This window comes from Glycine soja, chromosome 9 (assembly GCF_004193775.1).
Source record: "Glycine soja cultivar W05 chromosome 9, ASM419377v2, whole genome shotgun sequence".
In the NCBI taxonomy this organism is placed as follows: Eukaryota; Viridiplantae; Streptophyta; class Magnoliopsida; order Fabales; family Fabaceae; genus Glycine; species Glycine soja.
In genome coordinates this window covers 14,207,906-14,231,696 of record NC_041010.1, presented here as the reverse complement: position 1 = coordinate 14,231,696, position 23,791 = coordinate 14,207,906, and the positions used below count along the sequence as shown (strand labels likewise).

At 44.0% G+C, this 23,791-nt stretch overlaps 2 protein-coding genes across 2 annotated transcripts; both read left to right on the top strand.

Moving 5' to 3' along the window:
- Positions 1-769: 769 nt before the first annotated feature.
- On the top strand, positions 770-3,690 carry LOC114367188 (U3 small nucleolar ribonucleoprotein protein MPP10-like). Its single transcript, XM_028324321.1, has 5 exons — positions 770-804; positions 1,086-1,525; positions 1,614-2,842; positions 2,957-3,548; positions 3,618-3,690. The coding sequence occupies exons 2-3, from the start codon at positions 1,087-1,089 to the stop codon at positions 2,333-2,335; spliced, it is 1,161 nt and encodes a 386-aa protein (XP_028180122.1). The 5' UTR covers positions 770-804; position 1,086; the 3' UTR covers positions 2,336-2,842; positions 2,957-3,548; positions 3,618-3,690.
- On the top strand, positions 2,408-4,334 carry LOC114368199. The gene is made up of 4 exons (XM_028325532.1): positions 2,408-2,842; positions 2,957-3,548; positions 3,740-4,134; positions 4,236-4,334. The coding sequence occupies exons 1-4, from the start codon at positions 2,408-2,410 to the stop codon at positions 4,332-4,334; spliced, it is 1,521 nt and encodes a 506-aa protein (XP_028181333.1).
- The last annotated feature ends 19,457 nt before the right edge of the window (positions 4,335-23,791 follow it).

Here is a 23,791-nt window from a genome sequence, read left to right as displayed (position 1 = left end):
ACATCTTTGTCTCTCTCATCCCCTCGTAATTACATCTTTGCTTCCACTAGAATATGAGTGCAAGCCATTGGTCTGTTTGCTCAAGCGACCTGTGCTCCTGAGTGTTGACTTCCAAGACCGTTCAATCAGAGATTACTCGTCTTGCACGTTGGTGGGTGTCGGAACCTACCCTTCGGCGGGAGGGTGACGCGTGACTCGCGGGATACATGTTCCACGAAAGGAATACGCGCGGAGTCGCCACCAACGTTTATTTAAGGAAAACGTCGGAAAAACCGGAAAAGACGCGATCTATGAACTTTTAAGTGAAAGGCTCAGGAGTTTTATTTACGCACGGGGAAGGTATTAGCACCCCACACGTCCGTCACAAGGGATGGCAGCCTTTAATCGAATGTGCAAACATGACTTTGATTTTTACGTTCCCTTTTATGTCCTTATATCCTTTATACCCTTTTTATATTTTTTTATCGAGTGAATAGGCAATTTAGTCCCTGAGATTGTAACCACTTTGCATATTAGTCCCTGACTTAAATTTTAATTCATAATAGTCCCTAACTTTACCTCCGTTATGCAAATAAGTCCCTGCTGTTAAAATCTAATTTCCTCCGTTAGTCAAATGTCTATTTGGCAAATGTAAGCATCCAATGTGGCAGGTTTGAGTCCAAGTCAGCAATATTATGTGGCAAGGCAAGGACTGAATTGAAAAATTAGGTTTAAAAGAAATCAAAAATGAAGTAAACCCATTTTCCCTTTCACTGTTGCTCTTCCCTCCCATTCTCGTGATTGAGGGTTCGCGCTTTTTGTCAGGTTGGTGGTTTCATTCAATTCGTTTGCATTGTTTTGGTGGTTTGATTTGGGGTTTTACATGTTCGAGGGGTTTCATCTGCGGCATTGTCTTCGCGCTTCGTAGGGAGGTTTATGATCGTTTATTAATTTCGTTTATGATGCTCTGTTTTTATAGATGACAATGTTTTTGGTTTTTGATTGTGTCTTCGCGGTTTTTGACAATGTCAATGTCTTCACGCTTTTTGAGGTAGGTTTTTTTATTTCCTAATATCTGACCATGTTTGCGGTTTCTGATTGTGTAGAATGAATGACAATATAACTTTAGTATTGCACCATGGAGGAAGATTCACTCCACGTGCCAGTGATGGAAAGGTTGAATATATAGGCGGAGAATTTGACGTTTGGGAGGATATATCTGCAGATTGCCTGAATGCATTTATCTTATATGATCTGGTGAAAGCTTGTAAGAAGTATAGTAATATAGGAGAATGTTTTTGGTTGATTGATAAGGACTTAGATTTTAATCATGGGTTAAGGAGTTGTACAACTGATGGAGATATATTACACTTAGTTAGGGATGCTTTTGAAAATGAGAATGAGATAAATGTTTATTTTCATCATGAAGTAGATCCAATTTTAGAAGAAGTCCCACAAATGTTGCACTTGGAATGTGATCCAATTCGAAAAGCTGTTGAGAATGAGGATGATTTAGATGATGTACCTGTTGCTGGCCATGAGGAAGGTAAGTTTTAATTCATCTGTACTTGGTCCGACATGGTTACCATAATTAATTAATATGATTAATTTTTACTTTATCACCATTGATGCAGATGTTGGTGCTGGAGAGCAGAGAGATGCTGGTGAGCAGATGGATGCTGGTAAGCAGAGGGATGGTGGTGAGCAGAGGGATACTGATGCTGGTGAGCAAAGAGATGGTAGTGAGCAGAGGGATACTGATGCTGGTGAGCAAAGAGATGGTAGTGAGCAGAGGGATGCTGAAGCTGGTGAGGAGAGAGATGCTGATGGTGAAGAGAGAGATGTTGCTGATAGTGAGGAGGAAAAGGAAGTTGACAATGATGAGACAGATGCTGAGTGGTTTATAAATTTCTCTTGTATGTTGAATGAAGTTGAAGCTGAAGTTGAGACAGATGGTTATCATTCAGAGGAGCTTAATATCCCCATTAGTAGTGATGATGAAGATGAGGATGTTGAAGTTTATCCTCAATATAGTCAAAGTAGTGGAGCTGGTGAACAGAAGTTGGAATTAGGGATGGAGTTTGGTACTCTAGATGAATTTAAATCTGCCTTGAGGGAGTATAGCATATTGATGGGCAGGGAGTTCAAGTGGAAGAAGAATGATAAACAGAGGGCTAGAGCAAAATGCAAGAAGGCATTTTGTGATTGGGAAATCTACTGTGCAAAGAATGAAGTTAGAAACTCTTTTCAGATAAAGACATTTAAGCATAACCATAATTGCTGCAGAGAAGTGAACAACAAACAAGCAAATAGACAGTGGGTGGTCAGTAAACTTGAGGGCAAACTCAGAATGTAGCCAACCCTTAAATGTGTTGAAGCTTTGGAATATTTCAAGCAAGAGTTTGGAGTGCACATTGAAGTTACAAAGATGTGGAGAGCCATGAAAGAAGCAAAGCAATTAGTGGAAGGGAATGAGAGGAAACAATATGCCAAACTATTTGATTATGCACATGAATTGTTGAGGAGCAATCCTGGATCAACAGTTAAGATCAACACAGTGCCAAGTCCAGAAGGTCCACCACAATTTCAGAGGCTATATATTTGTCTTGCTGGCTGTAAGAAGGGGTTTGTTGCTGGATGTAGACCATTCATAGGTCTAGATGGATGTTTCCTAAAGAGTGCATTTGGAGGAAACTTGCTCTCTGCTGTTGGGCTTGATGGCAATAACCACATCTATGTTATTGCTTATGCTGTTGTGGACATTGAGAACAAAGACAATTGGAAATGGTTTTTAACTTTGTTGCATGAAGATCTTGGGGATTACATACAGAATGGGTGGAATTTCATGTCAGACATGCAAAAGGTATGACATGGTGTGATTTGCAATTTTTATCATAAGTTAGGTATTTAATTGAAGTTAATGACATAAGTTAGGGACTAGTCCAGAAGTATTTACTACTTTGCTGCAATTTTTCAGGGACTTATTCCAGCTTTACAGGAAGTCATGCCTGGTGCACCTCATAGATTTTGTGTCTTGCATCTTTGGAAAAATTTTACAAAGCAATGGAAAAGCAAGGAACTTAAAGGAATTGTGTGGCAATGTGCAAAATCCACTACTGTTGCTGAGTTTGAAGGCCATATGGCCCATTTGAAGACAATCAACTGCCAGGCTTGGGAGTATTTGAATAAATGGCCCAAACAAGCATGGACAAAAGCCCACTTCAGTACAATACCCAAGGTGGACAATATATGCAACAACACTTGTGAGGTATTCAATTCCAGAATTCTGCAGTATAGATGCAAGCCTATTATCACAATGCTTGAAGAAATTAGAAGTTATATCATGAGAACCATGGCTGCCCGCAAGGTTAAACTTTCTGGAAAACCTGGACCATTATGTCCAGTGCAGTATAAAAGACTAGAAAAAGAATTCCATTTTGCTAATCAATGGACTCCCATTTGGTGTGGTGATAACATGGGCCTGAGATATGAGGTCCACATGTGGGGGAATAAGGTTGAGGTCAATTTAGGTGAATGGACATGCACTTGTGGAGTATGGCAACTAACAGGTTGTGTTCTTTATAGTTTTTTTTTCATTCCTAACCTACATGTGTGCTGATTTTACAACTTTGATGTAGGGATGCCATGCCGACATGCCATTGCAACAATAACTCACAAAGGAGGGAAGCCTGAGGACATGTGTCATGAGTGCTGTCAATAGAAGCTTATAATAAGACATACCATCATTTTATTGAACCAGTCCAAGGACCACAATATTGGGCCCAGACACAGTATACACACCCTGTTCCACCACATAAAAAGGTCCAAAGAGGAAGGCCAAAGAAAAATAGAAGGAGATCTGTAGATGAGGACAATGTCACAGGACATAAGCTAAAGAGGAAATTGGCTGAGTTTACATGTGGAAGGTGTGGCCAAACCAATCATAACATTAGAAGCTGTAAAAATATTGGAGTTCCTGTTAGGCCAAAGAAATATGTTGCACCATCAACTTCAAATGAGGATGACCACCTATTATCTCAAGATGAACAAGCTTTGAATGAGGCTGAAGAAGCTGCTGCTCATGTTCAACAAGATCCGGTGGAGATTAATTTATCTCAGCCTCATTTGTCACAAGATAGTGACATGGAGTTGATGGTAAATATTTGTCACAACAAAGTAGTTTTATCTGAACCTAATTTGTTGCAGCACTCCATTTTTATATATTACAATTATTCATGTTTGGCATTTACATGTAGGTCCCAGCAACTACTGTTCCACCAATAGCAAGGAATAAGCTAGCCATAACAAGAGCCAAACAAAGGAAGGTTGCTGATAAAGATGATGCAGAAAATTGAAGAAGCATTTTTTGTTGCATTTTGAAGGTTGCTGAAGACCCATTTTTTGTTGCGCATTTTGAAGGTTGCTGAGTTTGAAGGTTGCTGATGAAGAAAACTGAAGAAGCATTTTTTGTTGCATTTTGATATTAGGATGTGTAGTTGTATATTTTGAAAGCTTCACTGGCATGTGAAATGATGTAAACATTATGGCCTACTGAACAATTGCTTCTAACTACTGAATGATGTAAACATTATGGCCTACTGAACAATTGCTTCTAACTACCATGCTTTGGGATGTCAAATATTATGTGAAATTGATCTAAAGTCATGTTTCTTCTCTTTCTTTTATAAATTATACACTGTGTTGGATTTGGAGTTGGAGTAGTACAATCCATCCCAACATACATTATGAGTTGCTTCTTATTACCTAATTCTCTTTCTTTTATTAAATTATATTTAATAAACTGCAAATTTCAGCAACAAATTTCACCAACAAATTATATTTAATTGAAATGGATAATTGACAGTACCAACAACAACTGCTATTACACTACAAAAGCTACTTCCTATTACAAATTATTCAGCAAAACAACAATTGACAGTAGCAACAAAAGCTGCTATTACACTACAAAAGCTACTTCCTACTACAAATTCTTCAACAAAACAACAATTACAATATCAAAAGCTGCTATTACACATTTTACCTAAAGTACATTCCCCCTAAAACTAACATTACAATTAAAAATGAAAAACCTAACAACACAATGTTTGTTAAATTTCTCATTTTCTTCTGCAAAGCTTCAATTTGTAGCCTCAAATCAGCCACTACCATTGTTTCTCTTGAGACAGAAGACGAATTAGAAAGTTGGTTTTCTTCTTCAACCCATTGAAAAAATTGATAGTTATCTGGGTCTGTTTGGGGTAATGCACAAGTATAGAATAACCTTCCTGGGTTTCTCCTTGTTCTTGCAGTTCGAATAGCTGCACGTCTTCCATGGTGGCATTGCCGAATGAAACTACCAGAAAATGCACAACAACTGCCACTTGCAGACATGGACAAATCAAGTGAACAAGCAGCAAGGACAGAGCCTCAGAGTAGAAGAAGAAGAAGCAACTCAGCGTGGGAAGAAGAAGAAGAAGAAGCAACCAGCAGCTTCGTAAACCCTAATTTTTTTGGGGAAGAAGAAGCAACCTTGCATGTGAGAGAGAATTTATAGATGCAGACCTCAGTGCCACGTTGGACAATCTACGTGGCACTGAATTGCCACCTATACACCTCACTAACGCCGTCACCTGAGAAATTAACGACAGGGACTATTTTGCAAAACTTATGTAAAGTTAGGGACTATTATGAATTAAAATTTAAGTCAGGGACTAATATGCAAAGTGGTTACAATCTCAGGGACTAAATTGCCTATTCACTCTTTTTTTATCTTTTTGTGGTCGACAAGGGTGTTTCCCTTTGCTCCTACGTATTTCTCAATTGTGATGAGGAAATCAAACCTACGTAGTTCTTTCTTATGCGCGAATCAAGTGATTCTTTTTTACTTGAAAGGTGATCATTTTAAGGCGTTTGGACCTTAAAAATGATCCATTTTACTTAGTAAGAAACAGAAATGATAAACTTTCAAAATCCTATTTTTGTGGACGAGCTTGACTAGGCGAGTTGATTTTAACCTTAGTTTCACTTTAGTTATTAGTCAATTCAATTAAGAATGAGAAATCCCAAAGAGAAAACGTCCGATTGATTTTTCGCTTTATTTTACTAAAAGGGTATTTTTTATTATTATATTATTATTTTACCTCTTTTTTTTTATTTCCAACGTGGTTACGGCACGACTGAACGGTCGAAATTCATTTTAACCGAATTTAACGGATGATACAATTCAAACGATCGGCGGAGATTTATTTTATTTTTAGATTAAGCGAGAAATGACTTAAATAAATGGCTTAAGCACGTCAAAAGGGGGTATAAAAAGTAAATGAAAATGAGAATAAAAATACATGAAACAAAATGTGGACCACCACGGGTACATAGAATGAATTGAAAAGCTTGGTTTGAGGTACTTACCCGTTGAAGACTGAAGAAAACGCAGAACGAACGATGAATCTTGAAGAACGGTCGAGAATCTTCGCGTAATTACTCATGGAAACGTTACAGAAACGTTACGGAAGCGCCTCGGCTTGGATTTTCTTCACGAAAATAATTTTCCTCAGCAATTTCGAGAAAGAGAGAAGTGCCTTAGAGGCTGAACCCTTTTCTTCTTCACTTCTCCCCCTATTTATAGCAAAATGGGGGACAAGCTTGCCACCCAGCTCACCCAAGCGAGCAAGGTTGCTTCCTCCAGAAGCAACAACCTTCTGGAGGAATCTTCTGGAGGGCCCAAGTGGGCCTGGTTGCTATTTGCACCCCCATTTTTACTAAATACACCCCCTGCCCTTTTTTGGTGATTCTTTTTTCGTAAAGTTACGGAAACTTACGAATTTCGTAACGATACTTGTTTTCTTTCTGTAATGTTATGGAACCTTGCGGATTACATAATCATCCCCTTTTTGACTTACGGAATGTTACGGAACTTCACTAATTGTGCAACGATGCTTCCTTTTGATTTCCGGTGTGTCACGGAACCTTACGGATTGTGCATCAATATTTTCTTTTGATTTTTGGCACGTCACGGAATTTCACAAATTGCCTAATGATGGGTGCCAAGCACCTCAAAATGACCAAAAACAAGTTGCATGCCACCAAGCACAGGTCCCCGGACGAAATTAGGGTATGACAGTTGCCCCTCTTTACATGTCTTTTATTGGAGATAAAAGGGAAGTAAAGATAAGACACTAATTTCGTTCCTCTCGGTTGACGAGAGTCGCGGGTGACCATAAAATCTGCGCATGCAAATGACTTGTTGTTCCCGGGGGAACAAAGGGTGCAGAAGACGATGTCATTCTTCGCATGCTATCAGGCTCTTCGTCTTACAGACAACAAAAAAGAATGTTTATACGGATAACCACTCGGGTATTTCCGCCCGTCAGCGTGACTCAAATGTCAGTATGACAGATCTTGTGAGCGCGGAAGATGACCTAAATCTCCGTGTGTCAACGGGCTTGTCGGTCGCGATTGACGAAGGGCGCAGAAGACGACGTTAGTCTCTGCGTGCTATCAGGCTTTTCGTCTTACAGACAGCAAAGAAGAATGTTTATACGGATAACCACTCGGGTATTTCCGCCCGTCAGCGTGACTCAAATGTCAATATGACAGATCTTGTCAGCGCGGAAGATGACATAAATCTCCGCGTGTCAACGGGCTTGTCGGCCGCGATTGACGAAGGGCGCAGAAGACGACGTTAGTCTCTGCGTGCTATCAGGCTTTTCGTCTTACAGACAGCAAAAAAGAATGTTTATACGGATAACCACTCTGGTATTTCCGCCCGTCAGCGTGACTCAAATGTCAGTATGACAGATCTTGTGAGCGCGGAAGATGACGTAAATCTCCGCGTGTCAACGGGCTTGTCGGCCGCGATTGACGAAGGGCACAGAAGACGACGTTAGTCTCTGCGTGCTATCAGGCTTTTCGTCTTACAGACAGCAAAAAAGAATGTTTATACGGATAACCACTCGGGTATTTCCGCCCGTCAGCGTGACTCAAATGTCAGTATGACAGAACTTGTGAAGGTGGCCGACAAAAGCGAGGCTCTTGCTCCTACGTATCCTCCAATGAGGAACTCAGACCTACGTAGTTCTGGATAACTTGTGAGACTTGAAAAAGTCTCGGTGTTTTCTCCACTAAAATGCAAACATGCTTTAGTAAAGAGACCAATATTCCAACTGATTAGAACAGTATATGCCTTTTTGAGTGAAAAACAATGCGTCTACCGGGGAAGGAGAGTCTGCTGATGAAACCCCCCCATAACCATAAATGAGATTTTGGATGTTAGCATTTCGTTTCTAAATGACCATTTAGAGGAAACACTGGGTTCAACAAAAAATAGAAGAAAATCACTCAGAGTGTATCAACCTCGCACAGGTAAGTGTTTCATCCTAATTCCGAACCATAGATATGCCACGACTTGACTTTGCGAATTATTTCCTATCAAATCAAAGATTACATGCGTGATCATGGATCAATAGGACTTCCCTTGGAAATGGGTTCTTTTTGTGGGTTTTTCGGCTTTTGATTGATTTGATTTTTTTCTGGCTTTTTTTCTTTTCTGTTCTTGTTTGACGCGAGGCGAACAAGTCACCGACGCACAGGATTTTGGTTGGTAATCAAAGGGAGAAGACCACTTTAGGTCATGGTTTCCTTTCCTTCCTTTTGTTCATTTGGTGACAATTCTGTATTGTTCAGATATTGTCTGGTCAAAAGATCTTTCTGCACATTTCTTCTGCTTCTTTGATCAGGAACTTTCTTTCCTTCCTTTTTCTTCTTCCTTTTTTACTTTCTCCCATTCTTTGATTGGGAATTTTCTTTCTTTTCTTTTTGCTTTCTCTTTGATTGGAAATTTTCCTTCATTTCTTTTTTTGCTTCCGAGGGTAAGGATTGACATTCTCACCCTGGGTCAAGGTTTATGGTGAGTCAGGATTTTTGGCTCAAGGCTTGTAGAATGGCTAGACATGATACATGTCGAGGTTTGGTTTGGCTCAAGGATAAAAGGGGTGCCCCACATTATTTCCATGACACAAATGCAAAAATGATGATTTGGAAATTTTATGCAAAACTGGTCATGCATGCATCTATGCGGACACTCAAGTGTCAAATTTTTATGGTCATGTGATGCTAGGGCTCAGGATTCATTTCCTCTATTTTAAATAAATCCAATGTTTCCAAAATATGTTCTTTTATCCATTTGTGCATTCATCCGAGTCCATTTTGGGCATCCGGGAAAATTTTCACAGCGTTCACCCTTCATGTGTATACACATTTTTTTTCAAAAACTAGCTATGATCGGCGAATTTTCCTTTCAAACAAAAGTCGGAAATCATCTCTTTCAAAAACATGTTGGTTCTTTATCTTCTATTTTCCTTCTTTTTCTCCTTACTTGCTCTTTTTTTTATTATTTTTATCATGATTTTTGTTTGTTTTATTTTTTTAGGACGATGTTCCTAAACGAAGAACTCTACACGGTTCCAGAATTTCAAACAAACATCATCGATAATAATGATATAAGCACTAACGCAACAATCCAAACAAAAATGTATGCGTTGTACAAAAGACAATCGAAACAACAAAAACAAACATTAGTCTCTCAAGTCAAAAAAATAACATAACATAAAAATGATAAAAGAAATATGAAAGAAAACATGAATCTGGGGATCTCCCAGTCATGTAGCTCCACTCCCTCCCAAGAAGTCAAGCAAATCGGCCATCTCCTCGTCCTCGTGGGCCTCCTCTCCATCGTCGGGAGCCTCTGGGGGTGCCTCTCCTGCTTGGGCCTCGGGCCAATCCCCGGGCCACGCGACCTCTGCCCTGAACTGGTCTGGAGTAGGGCATGAAAAAGAAGTGAAGCCCTGGCTCTGCATGCTGAGGCTCAGCTGGTAAAGGGTCTCATTGGTCCGCACATGGGCCCTGTGGTTGGCCGCCTCCTGGCGAACCACATGCCGTAAATACTGCTCCATGTCAAACGACCCAGCTGGGCCAACCTGATGAGGTGGTGGTGGCGCGCCTGCGGCCTGTGGAGCATCACCCTGAGCCTGTCTCTGGGTGCAGTACTTCTCAATAAAAGCTCGGGTGATGGGCAGCCGAATCACCTTGGTAGGTGCAACGGGAACGCCGAACGACTGGCAGAGTCCTGTGATCAGTGCGGGAAAACCCAGGGCCCTGTTGGACTTATCTGGGTCCAAAGGGTGCCTGGTCGGCGCCATACCTGCAAATAGATAGATGGCATCAGCGATCAACTGAACCACATGAACACTCATCCGTGCCAGGATGGCGTACACCAGCTGACACTTCGGCAGAGGGAGGTCGGAATTATGATCGCTTGGCAGGATGTTGCTGAGCAGCAACGTCATCCATATCTGGGTCAGGGTGGTCATGTTGGTGCGCATGATCCGCACTCGCCTCCCTGCAGCAGTTCGGGCAAAATCCTGCCCCGGTATACACAACAACTGGGCGATGGCCTCCTCATCAAAACCATCGGACTGGTTCCTCCTCTGGCCATACTCGCACTCCTGGCCCTCTTCCAGCACTAAAGGATATCCCAGGAACTGGCTGATAGCATCCGCATCGAACGAGATCCACTGACCCCTCACCCAGGATCTCATATCTCGCACGCCCTCCTCCGTAAGCCAAGCATTGGCATAAAATTCGAGGACTATGTCTAGGTCGAACTTGGCCATGGGGGTAACTAGTGATGCCCACCGCCGGCGAACTATCTCCTCCTGGAAATCGGTATACTCATCGTCCCTGAGCTGGACGCGTCGCTCCCGGAGAAATGACCATCCCTTGATGGCCTTGAAGCGCTGCTGGTGTTCAGCGCTCCTAAAGTGGTGGCTGTCATACTCGGGAGCGGAACTGGTTCCTTCGGCCGCTTTATCCTTCCTGGACCTCTTTGAGGCAAGCTTCCTCGGGGCCATTTCCTGCGAAGGCAAACATTTGGAAAGTTAGTTTTACCAAGAAATGCTACTCTTAAAACGAAAATGGCATACAACCTCCTCCAATAAACACAAACATCAATGTAAATTTAGAGCAAACTCATGCACATACTTCCTTACGAACATTCACTCGCACAAGATATTCTTCTAACTAAGAAAAATGCACCCATGCACAATCAAGGCACCTTCGTTACCTAGATCACTTATATGTACTTCCAAGGTGTATTTGCTACCTACATCACATGCATTTCCTTTGCTAAATTTACATACATGCATACTCAAAGCACTTTGGCTACCAAAAAGTGCATACGTGCACATTCTGGTATTTCTAATACCTATACATACACAAACTTCGTGATGAATCTTGGCTATCTACACAATAAGGTGCTACATTTCATGCTTTATTCAAGTGTTTTTGCGACCTAAAGCCGCATGCAAATTCAAGTATATTTTCTTTTGCTGACTAAAATTGCATTCAAATTAAAAGGTATCTTTGTAAGGTATTTCTTTACATAACATGCAACATATATATATTTTTGTGAGACATTTTGACTACCAAAAATTACACTGTACATACATCCAAGTATTTTGCTACCATACCCAAAGTGTAAATTGCCAAAGGTATTTTGCTACCTATTCTACACCTACACGTCCGTGATGAACAAAATTCCTAAACGTCTAGGTGTATGGAAACTATTATAGCGTGGCTCAAGCTGATTGCTGGCCAAAAAGGGTAGCTTCACCCAGTATGCACCCACTCTTGTGTTTTCTTGCATCAAAACAAGCTTTGGTTACTGGGCCTAGGGTATATGTGGGGCAATTATTCTAGCCCTCACGAAACTGAACACATATTCAAAAAATAGAAAACATGCGCAAACCAAATTGTCCCATAGGTTGTTTTCCTACAAAATCATGCGCAAATGCCATTGAGGCATTTCACCGAACACTTGGTGGGCGCGCGTTTAGGCATAAATAGCGAGAGAATGGGGACAATGTGGCATGCCCCATTGCTTCAAAATGCATTATAGGCCTAGGGCCATCTCATACAAACCCTCAATTAAACCCAATCAAGCAAGAAAACAAACCAAAATTGCCCCACATACATGAGCACATTCCCACAATTTAGAGCACCAAAAGAAGATCAAAATATACCAATGGAAAGCTAGAAAGCTTAAGGATGGAATACTTACTTGTTGGTGATAAATAACAGCACAAAACGGAATCGAAAAATGCAAAAAATAGTGATCCTAGGGTTGCAAACTCGTAAATCCCGTGGGTATTGCTTTTGAATGGGGGGAAAGTTTTTTTTTGAATGCAAAAACGTCCCCCTCCTTCTCTTTTTTTATTTTGGTGTAGGGGGTTGCTCGCCCAGGCGAGCTAACCTGCACTTTTTTTTTTTAAAAAAAAAAATGGTCAACTGATTTAAGAGGCGACTGTACACGGGAATGGCTCGCGTGAGGGGACCAAAGCTTTTGATGCTCCACCAGCCACTCCGTAAGGTACTGATCGAAACTTCCCAGGATAGATTAGGCATCGAACAAAGGTAATAATCACTATAATTTCAAAGGATACTGGGCTGCTTTACAGCAGCGCTTTCCGCTTGTCCCGGGCTAGGTTAAGGACGACGACCTAATGGTAGTGACCCTAGCCTCCTTTTGTGTCCGTCCCCAAGTATCTGAAAGTAGGAAACAACGAGGTGTGGCAAATCTCGACCGCGTCATTGTCTTACCTCGATTGGTTTCTGCTGTTTTAACTTTGTCTCTACCCCAGAAGGTAGCTTGAGATGATCCTGCCCCTGTTTTACCACAACAATATGCATGCGTATGCGTATGCATGAATGTTTTCAAACGCAGCAAATTTTAGTGAAAGTTGGTTTAGGTTCAATTTTAATTAAGCGCTTGGGGCATCCCATGAACTGAGCGGAAGGGCTCAGGTGATCACAAACTAACGCAAGGTTTAAAACCAACGTGAGGACTAAAGCCTCTAACCCACGTTCACTTCATTAAAGGATTGTAACGAGGGATACAGTAGACGGGGAATCCCTGGGGGAACCCAGAAAACACATAAAGATAAAGAACATGCAGCGACATCCTTAATTGCCCCAGATTCTAAGCATAATATCGCTTGACGACGTCAGAGTTCACGGGTGAAGGTAGCTCTTCGCCATCCATGTTGGTAAGCACCAGGGCTCCTTCGGAAAAAGCCCTCTTCACAACAAAAGGCCCTTCGTAGTTTGGGGCCCATTTTCCTCGATTGTCCTTGACAACATGGGACATTTTCTTTAGCACAAGGTCTCCCTCATAGAACTTGCGCAAACGTACCTTCTTGTCGAATGCATTCTTCATTCTTTGCTGGTACAAGCGCGCATGACTTATGGCCGTTAAGCGCTTACCTTCAATGAGGTTGAGCTGGTCATAGCGCGTTTGAGCCCACTCTGATTCCTTTAATCCGGATTCCGCCAAGATCTTTAATGATGGGACTTCTACTTCAAATGGTAGCACAACCTCCATCCCATATACCAATGAGAACGGCGTTGCCCCAGTTGACGTTCGTACTGAAGTTCGGTAACCGTGTAACACGAATGGGAGCATCTCGTGCCAATCTTTGTACGACACGGTCATCTTTTGGATAATCTTTTTGATATTTTTGTTGGCCGCTTCCACGGATCCATTCATCTTTGGTCGGTAGGGTGTGGAATTGTGATGTTGGATTTTAAACTCCTCGCACATTTTCCCCATCATCTTGTTATTCAGGTTGGTGTCGTTGTCCGTGATAATCTTCCTTGGCAAACCATATCGGCAGATGATCTCTCTCTTAATGAACCTGACCACTACACCCCTCGTGACATTGGTGTAGGAGGCCACCTCGACCCACTTGGTGAAATAATCTATCGCTACGAGGATGAAGCGATGACCATTCGAGGCCTTGGGCTCAATGGCCCCGATGACATCTATCCCCCACATGGAGAAAGGCCAAGGGGTGGACATGACATTCAGAGGATGCGGTGGAGCATTGACATTGTCTGCGAACGCTTGACATTTGTGGCATTTCTTTACATGGACACAACAATCACTTTCCATGGTAAGCCAGTAATAACCTGCCCTTAGGATCTTTCTGGCCATAGCATGCCCGTTGGCGTGCGTTCCAAACGAGCCTTCATGGACTTCCTTGATCATGTGGTTTGCCTCTTTGGCATCCACGCACCGCAGGAGTGTCATGTCGTGGTTTCTCTTATATAGTATGCTTCCGCTCATGAAGAAGTCAGCCGCCAATCTTCTCAATGTCCTTTTATCATTGTCGGCAATCTCTGGTGGGTATTCTTTGCTTATGACATATCGCTTGATGTCGAAATACCAAGGCTTACCGTCCCGCTCCTCTTCTACTTGGCAACAATACGCGGGTTTGCCACGACACCAGAATTCAATGTATGGTAGATCCTCGTGCGGCGTTAGCTGGAACATAGACGCCAAAGTAGCAAGCGCATCCGCCATCTGATTTTCCTCCCGGGGAACATGATGAAAGGAGATCTCATCAAAGGTCTTAGCCAATTCCTTGATATAGGCTTTGTAGGGTATTAGCTTGGGATATCTAGTTTCCCATTCCCCTCTCAGCTGATGGATTACCAACGCTGAGTCGCCGTACACCTTGAGTAGTTTGACATTGGAGTCAATCGCTGCCTGGATGGCCAGGGCACATGCTTCATATTTGGCCATGTTATTGGTGTAGTCGAATCCTAGCCTGGCTATGAAAGGTACACATTGATAGTCCGGAGAGACCAATACTGCTCCAACGCCATGGTCTAGAACATTCGATGCTCCGTCAAACCATACGGTCCATTTGTCCCGATCTTCGTCCAATTTTTCCTCAAACAAGGCCATGATGTCCTCATCCGGGAATTCGGGATGCATGGGCTGATAGTCGTTAAGAGGCTGCTGAGCCAAATAATCTGCCAAGGCGCTTCCTTTTATCACCTTTTGGGTGACGTAAACTATATCAAACTTGGATAGCAGGACTTGCCACCGGGCGATTCGTCCTGTGAGAGCTGGCTTTTCAAAGATGTACTTGGCTGGGTCCATCTTGGATATCAACCAGGTAGTATGGCTCAGCATGTACTGCCTTAGGCGATGGGATGCCCATACTAAAGCACAACACGTTCTTTCGAGCAAGGAGTAATTCATTTCATAGGTCGTGAACTTCTTACTTAGGTAGTAAACAGCGCGCTCTTTCTTTCCGGATTCGTCATGTTGCCCCAGCATACACCCCATTGACTCGTCCAAGATTGTCATGTACAAGATGAGAGGCCTTCCAGGTACTGGTGGCATAAGCACAGGGGGATTCATGAGGCACTTCTTGATCCTTCCGAAAGCCTCTTGGCAACCCTCATTCCAGCGGTCAGTTTGGTTTTTGCGTAAGAGTTTGAACAACGGCTCACAAATGGCGGTGAGCTGCGATATGAATCTGGCAATATAATTCAAGCGTCCCAGGAAACCTCGGACTTGCCTCTCTGTACGGGGTTTTGGAATCTCAAGGATAGCCTTCACCTTTTCGGGGTCTACCTCTATCCTTTTCTGGCTTACAATGAAACCAAGCAATTTCCCTGATTTGACCCCAAAGGTACACTTGGCGGGGTTCAACCTTAATTGATATTTCTTAAGCCTTTCGAACAACTTCCACAGGTTGGCAAGGTGTTCTTCCTCGGATTTAGATTTAGCAATTATGTCGTCCAGGTAGACCTCGATCTCTTGGTGCATCATATCATGGAACAAAGCTACCATGGCCCGTTGATAAGTTGCCCCGACATTCTTGAGTCCAAAGGACATCACCTTGTAACAGAATGTCCCCCACAGGGTGACGAAGGTAGTCTTTTCCATATCCTCTGGCGCCATCTTTATCTGATTGTAACCGGAGAAACCATCCATGAAGGAAAATAAAGCGAAATTGGCCGTATTATCTACGAGGATATCGATGTGTGGTAAAGGAAAATTGTCTTTGGGACTGGCCCGATTCAGGTCCCGATAATCCACACACATTCGTACTTTCCCATCCTTCTTAGGGACCGGTACAATGTTGGCAACCCATTCTGGGTACCGAGCGACGGCCAGAAAACCAGTGTCAAATTGCTTCTTCACTTCTTCTTTTATCTTCAAGGATGTTTCGGGCTTCATCCTTCTCAATTTCTGCTTTACCGGGGAACACTCGGGATTTAGAGGTAATCGGTGCTGTACAATGTCAGAACTCAAACCGGGCATATCCTGGTACGACCAAGCAAAGATGTCTTGGTAGTCTCTTAGCAGGGTTATTAATTCTTCACGGATAGGTGCGGTAATACCTGTGCCTATCTTTACTTCCCTTTTTCCACTGCCAATTCCCAAGTCTACTAGTTCTGTTTCTTCTTGATGAGGCCCCATTTCTTGGTCCTCATGGGCGAATATCCTTTCTAATTCCGGGGGAAGTCCCACATCCTCGTTCCCTTCATCTTCCGTTTGATTCGTTTCTTGCTTGAAGTTGATAGGCGGGTCCCAGGTATTAGTACCTTCGAGGGACTCGTCATCGGATCTGCCGTTTTAAAAATAAAGAAGTAAACATGCAAATGGATGAGAATGGGTAGAGACGTAAGAGCAGATGAAGAAAGATCCTTGTATTATAAATTCAAAAACAAAAGACACAAAGCCTTAACAAAAGAAAAACTCTAAAGCCTAGGCCCAACTATAGAGCTTTTAAAACCGTAAAGGTTTACATTATGCTCATCACGTAAATGTCGGGGCGTTCCTCCACTCGCCCAGCTGGAAATCAGGAGGGCATAGTCGTACCAAATCCAATGTACTCGGAACATCATCTTCGTATATCGCGACCACTTGACCTTCGTCCCCCAGACCCGCGCTTATAAAGCTCCTACTTATGTGGCAGGGTGGGCTTCCTTCACCTTCTTGTCTCAACCGCGAGCTTTGACTACCGCTCTTCCTTCCCGCGATGCTTCTCTTTATATCTGCCTGAGTGGGCTTATAGCCTAACCCATACTTCCCACGATTTCCTTTGGCATTTATCAGGCTAGTTATGCCGCCGTTGTCTTTGCCTAAACCCATTTCGGGTTCGTAACCGTTCCCCAACATAACTCAGGCCATCATTACTGCTGCATCGGACAGGCAAGCTTGCCCAGAGAAGGAATCCACGGAGGAAATGCTTACCACCTCGAAAGACTGGAAAGCGGTTTCTAATGACTCCTCTGCGGCCTCCACATAAGGCATAGAGGATGGGCAGCTCACCAAGATGTCTTCCTCGCCTGATACGATGACCAGATGCCCTTCCACTACAAATTTCAACTTTTGGTGGAGTGTAGAGGGAACAACTCCCACTGAGTGGATCCACGGACGCCCCAACAGACAGCTGTAGAGGGGGTTAATATCCATTATTTGGAAGGTAACTTGACAGGTGTGAGGGCCTATCTGTACTGGGAGATCGATCTCTCCCCTAACCTCTCGGCGGGTGTCGTCGAAGGCACGAACCACCATTGAACTTGGCTTTAGGTAGGAAGCATTGAATGGTAATTTCTCCAAAGTGCTCTTAGGCATCACGTTTAAACTGGAACCATTATCGATGAGCACCTTGGCTATGATATGGTTCATACACTTGACTGATACGTGCAAAGCTTTATTATGCCCTCTCCCCTCGGCGGGGATTTCTTCTTCGGCGAAGGCGAGATAGTTGTTGGCAGTGATATTATTGACCAGCCCTCCGAAACCTTCTACCGAGATATCTTGGGCCTCGTTCAGAACTTTTACTAGCAGAGCCCGATGAGGCTCGGAGCTCATGAGTAACTCGAACAGCGAGACCCTGGCCAGGGTTTTTTTGAGCTGCTCGATAACCTTGAATTCGCTCTGCTGAATTATACGGAGGAACTCGCTGGCTTCCTCTAGCGACACCTCCTTTTTACCATCCTTTTTCTCCGGAAGACCTTTTGCCGGTATATCTTTATTCGAAGCGAGGGGTATTTCATCATCTTGTTCCTCCACCACTTTTGCTTTCCCCTTGACGTTCGCGGGTTGGACTGGTAGGTCCGGGGGTGCAAACACACGACCGCTACGGGTCACACCACTCAGTCCCGTGATATTTGTTACCTTAGCCGACAACGAGCTGACGTCGGTGGCTTCTTCTTCCTTCCCCCTCGGAGGTGTATATCTCCATGGGACTGCGTGGCTATTTTGGTATGGGAAAGGGACAGGTTTAGCTGCCAAGGGGTGTCCGGGCTTTTGCGAAGCTGTGCCCTTGGTGAAGTATATCACCAAGTATACCATCCATGAACTGCATGCATATGTGCTGCTCCTCTCTTCCTTCACTGCCAACTTCCAGTCGACCTTGATCTATCATCGGCTGTAATAATTCCTCTACTCCCAAACACGTTTCCATGTCATGCAGCTCGCCGGAATGTAGCAAACAGGAATCCTCCTTACGCCCACTATGGGGAATCACACCTCCCTTTTGTAGGGCCTCAAAGATAAACCTTCTAGGGGATGCCACATCCCTTAAAGGTTTAGACCTGCGCGGCCTATCAGACTCAACGGCATTAACCGTTCCCCCTCCATGATTGGCGAGCGGGTTGGTTTTCACATTGGGCCGATCCTCTTGGAAAGTCAGCCATCCAGCATCTATCAAATGTTGGACCTTGTGTTTAAAGGCCAAGCATTTTTCAATGGAATGCCCCGGGGCACCCCCATGGTACTTGCAAGTTGCGTTAGGGTCATACCACTTTGGGAAAGGGGGTTGGAAGACCTTTCCGGGAGTTACCACGGCCAATTGGTTGGCGATGAGAGACGGCAAGAGGTCTTCATACGTCATTGGGAGTGGGGTGAATTCTTGAAATGGCCTCGGAGGGAAGTTCCTCATTGCGTTGGAATTGCCAGCCGGGCGAGTTGTGTTTGGAGTTGGAACTTGGGGAGCTTCCCTCTGGGTGGGTGCCTTAGGCTGCACGGGTGCTGAACTAGAGGCATTCCCGGTGTGAGCTGAGAAGCTCGGATGATGTTGCGCGTATTGATGGGTACCATGAGGTGGCTGCGGGGGTTTAACCCATGCGGGCGTTGAAGAGACGGCATGGGCATCTCCTTCCTTCCTTTTTGCCCCCGTTGCCCCGATTCTTTTGGCGTTCGCACTCGTGGAGGAAACATAATCGAACTTTCCTCTTTTCAATCCTACCTCAATTCTTTCCCCGGCGAACACTAGGTCCGCGAAGCTGGATGGCATGTAACCTACCAACTTCTCATAGTAGAACACTGGCAAGGTGTCTACCATCATAGTGATCATCTCTCTCTCGACCATGGGAGGAGCCACTTGTGCTGCCAGGTCTCTCCACCGCTGTGCGTATTCTTTAAAGGTTTCGCCCTCTTTCTTGAACATATTCTACAGCTGAGTGCGATCGGGAGCCATATCGGAATTATACTGATATTGCCTTAGGAAGGCAGTAATCAGATCCTTCCAAGTATGGATACAGGAAGCTTCCAAATTAGTGTACCAAACTACCGCGGCTCCGGCTAAGCTATCTTGAAAAAAGTGTATTAATAGCTTCTCATCCTTAGAGTGTGCACCCATCTTGCGACAGTACATCTTGAGATGGTTCTTGGGACAAGTCGTCCCTTTATACTTGTCGAAGTCCGGTACTTTGAACTTCGGAGGGATAACAACATCGGGTACTAAGCAGAGATCCGTCATGTCTGCGAATGGATAGTCACCAAATCCTTCCACGGCCCTCAGTCTCTCCTCGAGGAGATCGAGCTTCCTCCTTTCTTCAGTTGCCAGGGGCGGTCCTTCCATGGACAAAACTATTGGTTGTGTCGTGATGTTGGGTTGAGGCAACGTGCTGGGTGCCGGCCCTTCGGGGATCGGGGGATAGAACTCGACATCCCTTCGAGCATAGTCTTGTGGGTCTTCGTGGACCTCGTCGGGCTGTTGAGGAGGCTCTCTTTCAAGGACGGGAGAAGCAATATGGCCCGCATCGTCTTGCAGGACGGGTGGTGAGTAGTTGGGCGGCAATCCATAAGGGTAAGCCGCTCGGTTGTATCCCAGATGAGGGTTGTCGTCATGCCCCAGCGTGTTCCTTCCCCGTCCTACTATGTTTGAGGGAGGATGGCGCGCGGTAGCCAAGAGAGTTGGGTCTGCTTCGGCAGCCGAACTGACAGCGGCAGCAGTGGCCACGTTTTTCTCCATGAGCTGCCTCATTCCTAACATGGCCTCCATCATGGAAGCCATCTGTTCTTTCAGAGCCGACATGTCGGCTTTCATCTGTTCCTGTGTCTCCTCTTGATCACCCATCGTTCTAGATTTGGATCTGGTGCTATAGGGATGCCTTGTGGCGCGTTTAGTTATGGTGTTTTTCCCTAAAAAACAAAACATGAGGAGTGGGTAAAGAAAGAAAGAATGCATGCTAGAGATAAAATGCAGGAGTGATTTGATTCGCACAAGCTTTTTGGAGTAGAAACATGGGACCAACTCATTTTATTTTAGAAAGTCGTATCTAGTCAAGATCTGAGAGACCATACAAGTTTCCTAGCGGTTTCTAATTATATGGGCCATTAAGTCTATCATATGCTGACAATAGCCGAGAAGCCCATGAATTTCTTCGGGGGCGGAGTAGGTGTCCGCCATTGCCTTGGCCTTGGCTAACAATCGGGGAAGTTCTTGACTCCCGTTCAAGGTAAGAGCAAACCGATCCATCCACATGGTTGCCTCTTGGTGTAAAGAGTTGATCACCCTTCCTCTAGCCTCTTTTTCCGTGTATACTTGGGCATACTCGTCCGCGACCCTATGCTCGTGGGCCGTGGCTAGACTTAACTCTTCTTGGTACTTGGCGATGATAGCTAGCATGTTGGTCTCCGTCTCGCATAAACGCTGAGACAAGCTCCTTTTGGACCTTGAACAGGCAACTAACTCCTCTTTCAAGACCATGCTATGTGCTCGCGACTGGTCCCTCTCTTCCCTTCGCAGCTTGAGTTCACTGTTGCTACCCCACAGAGCTCCGTGAAATTTGTTACGGCCATACTCTTCCTTGCGAGCCCTCTTGGTCTCTTGTTCAAGGGCTCTTGCGGTAGTTGCATTCTCTTCCCGTAATCCGGCACACTCCTTCCGGATGTGTGTAGCGGCTAACTTGAACTTCTCCTTGGCAAGTTTCGCCTTTCCTAACTCGTTTTTGAGAGCTTGGACTTCTTCGTCCTCTTCTGGTGCTTCGAAACTGTCTTCGCTGACGGCTTTTAACTTGGCGAGCCAATCTAAACCTCGTATATGAACTTTCAGCCATTCATGATAACCACCAATGATGCCATTACGAATGCCCCTAAGTTCTTGATCTTTCCTTAACGGGGTTTCCCATGCCTTATGGATTCTTTGTATAGCCTTGAAATTTTGCGCGCCGAAATCTCTCACAAGGAAAGGAGACATGCTTTCTTCCATCGGTGCTCCCCTCATGGGGTACCCTAGTTGTCTTATAGTGAGCGCGGGATTGTAGTTAATACAACCCCTCGTTCCTATCAGCGGAATGTTTGGGTACCCTCCACATGAGAAAAGGACTCCCTCCTTTCCTTCCTTCCATCGGGGGAACCAACTGATTGTTCTACCTCCTATCCCGGCAAAGAGCTGGTCCCAATCTATTCTTCTCTTTTCAGCACACGAGCGATGGCTTTGGAGCGGACATGGATGCCTCATGTCTTGCTGGAATAGGTGTGGAACCAACCAAACACAGAGAGCGGACAAGCAACAGATGATCCATGCGCTACTCTTCTCGCACCTTCGGTCAAATGTGTCAAATAAATCTGCCAAGACAGCTACCACCGGGCTTTCCTTGCTATGGTGGTATGCAAGGAAAGCGTCGATGGTGGCTAGGTCCACCAAACCATCTACGTTCGGAAAGAGGACGACCCCAAAGATTAGCAATGCTAACACATCCATAAACGGGACCCAATCTTCTTGATTTGCCATATCCCTCGCCTTGTCTTCTAGGTACTTCCGTGGTAGGCCCGCTATGCCGTTTCGAGTTTGTTTTACGCGGTCCAAACCTCTTGCTGAACCTTTGACCACAGTTGCAATTCTGCTCAAGGAGGGGAGAAACCCGGAAAAAAGATATGGTTCTCTCCCCCCGAGAGGACATCCCAGAATCTCCTCAAATTCTTCAATGGTCGGTACCAATTGGAAGTCTCCGAACGTGAAGCATCTCAAAGGCTGGTCCTAGTATTGGGTGAGTGATGCAATGGCTTCTATGGATACCTCTGCTATGGTCAAATCTAAGATTTTTCCGTAAGTCTTGTGGAAGGCTTGCATTTGGAGAGGTCCCATCAACCGCCCCAATTCCTTAATGCTGGCAACATCTAGGCCTTTAACCTTGACTTGATAAAACCTTTTGCCAGTTTGATTTGTCCCCATGTTTACTAAAGTGAGACAAAAAGCTGTGTGAATCAAAAACTCCGATATCTCATGGGTGGAATGGATGAATGCATGGAGGAATGCATATGACACAGATGTAATTTATGAATACGGGAGCCCGGGGAATTGTCTCCTTCTTAGATACAACGTCTTGGGGTAACAAAGTGCCCAACGTATGTATTTAAGAAGGTGACACGAACCCTCCGTTGGTTTGTTTAAAGAGAGGGGATCAAGATAGAATCTGTGCGTGACGCATATGTGAAAGGCACAACATAGTATGACAATATTCACAAAATATAAAAAGGGTACATGAAATTTGTGCATGGCAGTGGAAAAATGGCACGCAACGTGTTTGCTCTGTGCCCCTATTTAAGGGACCTGTATGGAGAGAGCTAAAAAGGCTTTTAGTGATAACTCCCAAGGTGGTCATATCTATCTTGATGGTCTCTAGAGGTATCATCCCCTTTGAAGAACATATTGCAGCAGTAGGGACTACTAGCAACAATAAGTTTTCAAAGAGAAAAGCTCTAGATGAGGGTTCACTGTAATCAAGCAAGTCGGAGGATAGGGCCCTTTTTCAACTCACAGTGTGTGCAAATAGTGTTGGTGTTTGTGTGCATCAAATGAATAAAATTTTACCTCATGCATACATTTTGAAATACACTAAAAGCATCAAAAAGTTGTATGCAAAGAACGTAAGAAAAATAAAGGGAAACCAATAAAGGAGGATGTCATGATAAAACATTGCACAAGATTAAATGGCCTAACTCTCTAAAAAATATGTCCCCAGTGGAGTCGCCAACTGTCAGAACCTACCCTTCGGCGGGAGGGCGACGCGTGACTCGCGGGATACGTGTTCCACGAAAGGAATACGGGCGGAGTCGCCACCAACATTTATTTGAGGAAAACGTCGGAAAAACCGGAAAAGACGCGATCTACGAACTTTTAAGTGAAAGGCTCGGGAGTTGTATTTACGCACGTGGAAGGTATTAGCACCCCACACGTCCGTCACAAGGGACGGCAGCCTTTAATCGAATGTGCAAACATGACTTTGATTTTTACGTTCCCTTTTATGTCCTTATATCCTTTATACCCTTTTTATATTTTTTATCTTTTTGTGGCCGACAAGGGTGTTTCCCTTTGCTCCTACGTATTCCTCAATTGTGATGAGGAAATCAGACCTACGTAGTTCTTTCTTATGCGCGAATCAAGTGATTCTTTTTTACTTGAAAGGTGATCATTTTAAGGCGTCTGGACCTTAAAAATTATCCATTTTACTTAGTAAGAAACAGAAATGATAAACTTTCAAAATCCTATTTTTGTGGATGAGCTTGACTAGGCGAGTTGATTTTAGCCTTAGTTTCACTTTAGTTATTAGTCAATTCAATTAAGAATGAGAAATCCCAAAGAGAAAACGTTCGATTGATTTTTCGCTTTATTTTACTAAAAGGGTATTTTTTATTATTATATTATTATTTTACCTCTTT

Bases quoted from the DNA above. Each gene is read 5' to 3' on its own strand.
- LOC114367188 (XM_028324321.1), top strand. From the start codon at position 1,087: ATGAATGACAATATAACTTTAGTATTGCACCATGGAGGAAGATTCACT. The intron at 1,526-1,613 runs GTAAGTTTTAAT...CCATTGATGCAG, and splicing joins TGTTGCTGGCCATGAGGAAG to ATGTTGGTGCTGGAGAGCAG.
- LOC114368199 (XM_028325532.1), top strand. From the start codon at position 2,408: ATGTGGAGAGCCATGAAAGAAGCAAAGCAATTAGTGGAAGGGAATGAG. The intron at 2,843-2,956 runs GTATGACATGGT...GCAATTTTTCAG, and splicing joins TCATGTCAGACATGCAAAAG to GGACTTATTCCAGCTTTACA. The intron at 4,135-4,235 runs GTAAATATTTGT...ATTTACATGTAG, and splicing joins ATAGTGACATGGAGTTGATG to GTCCCAGCAACTACTGTTCC.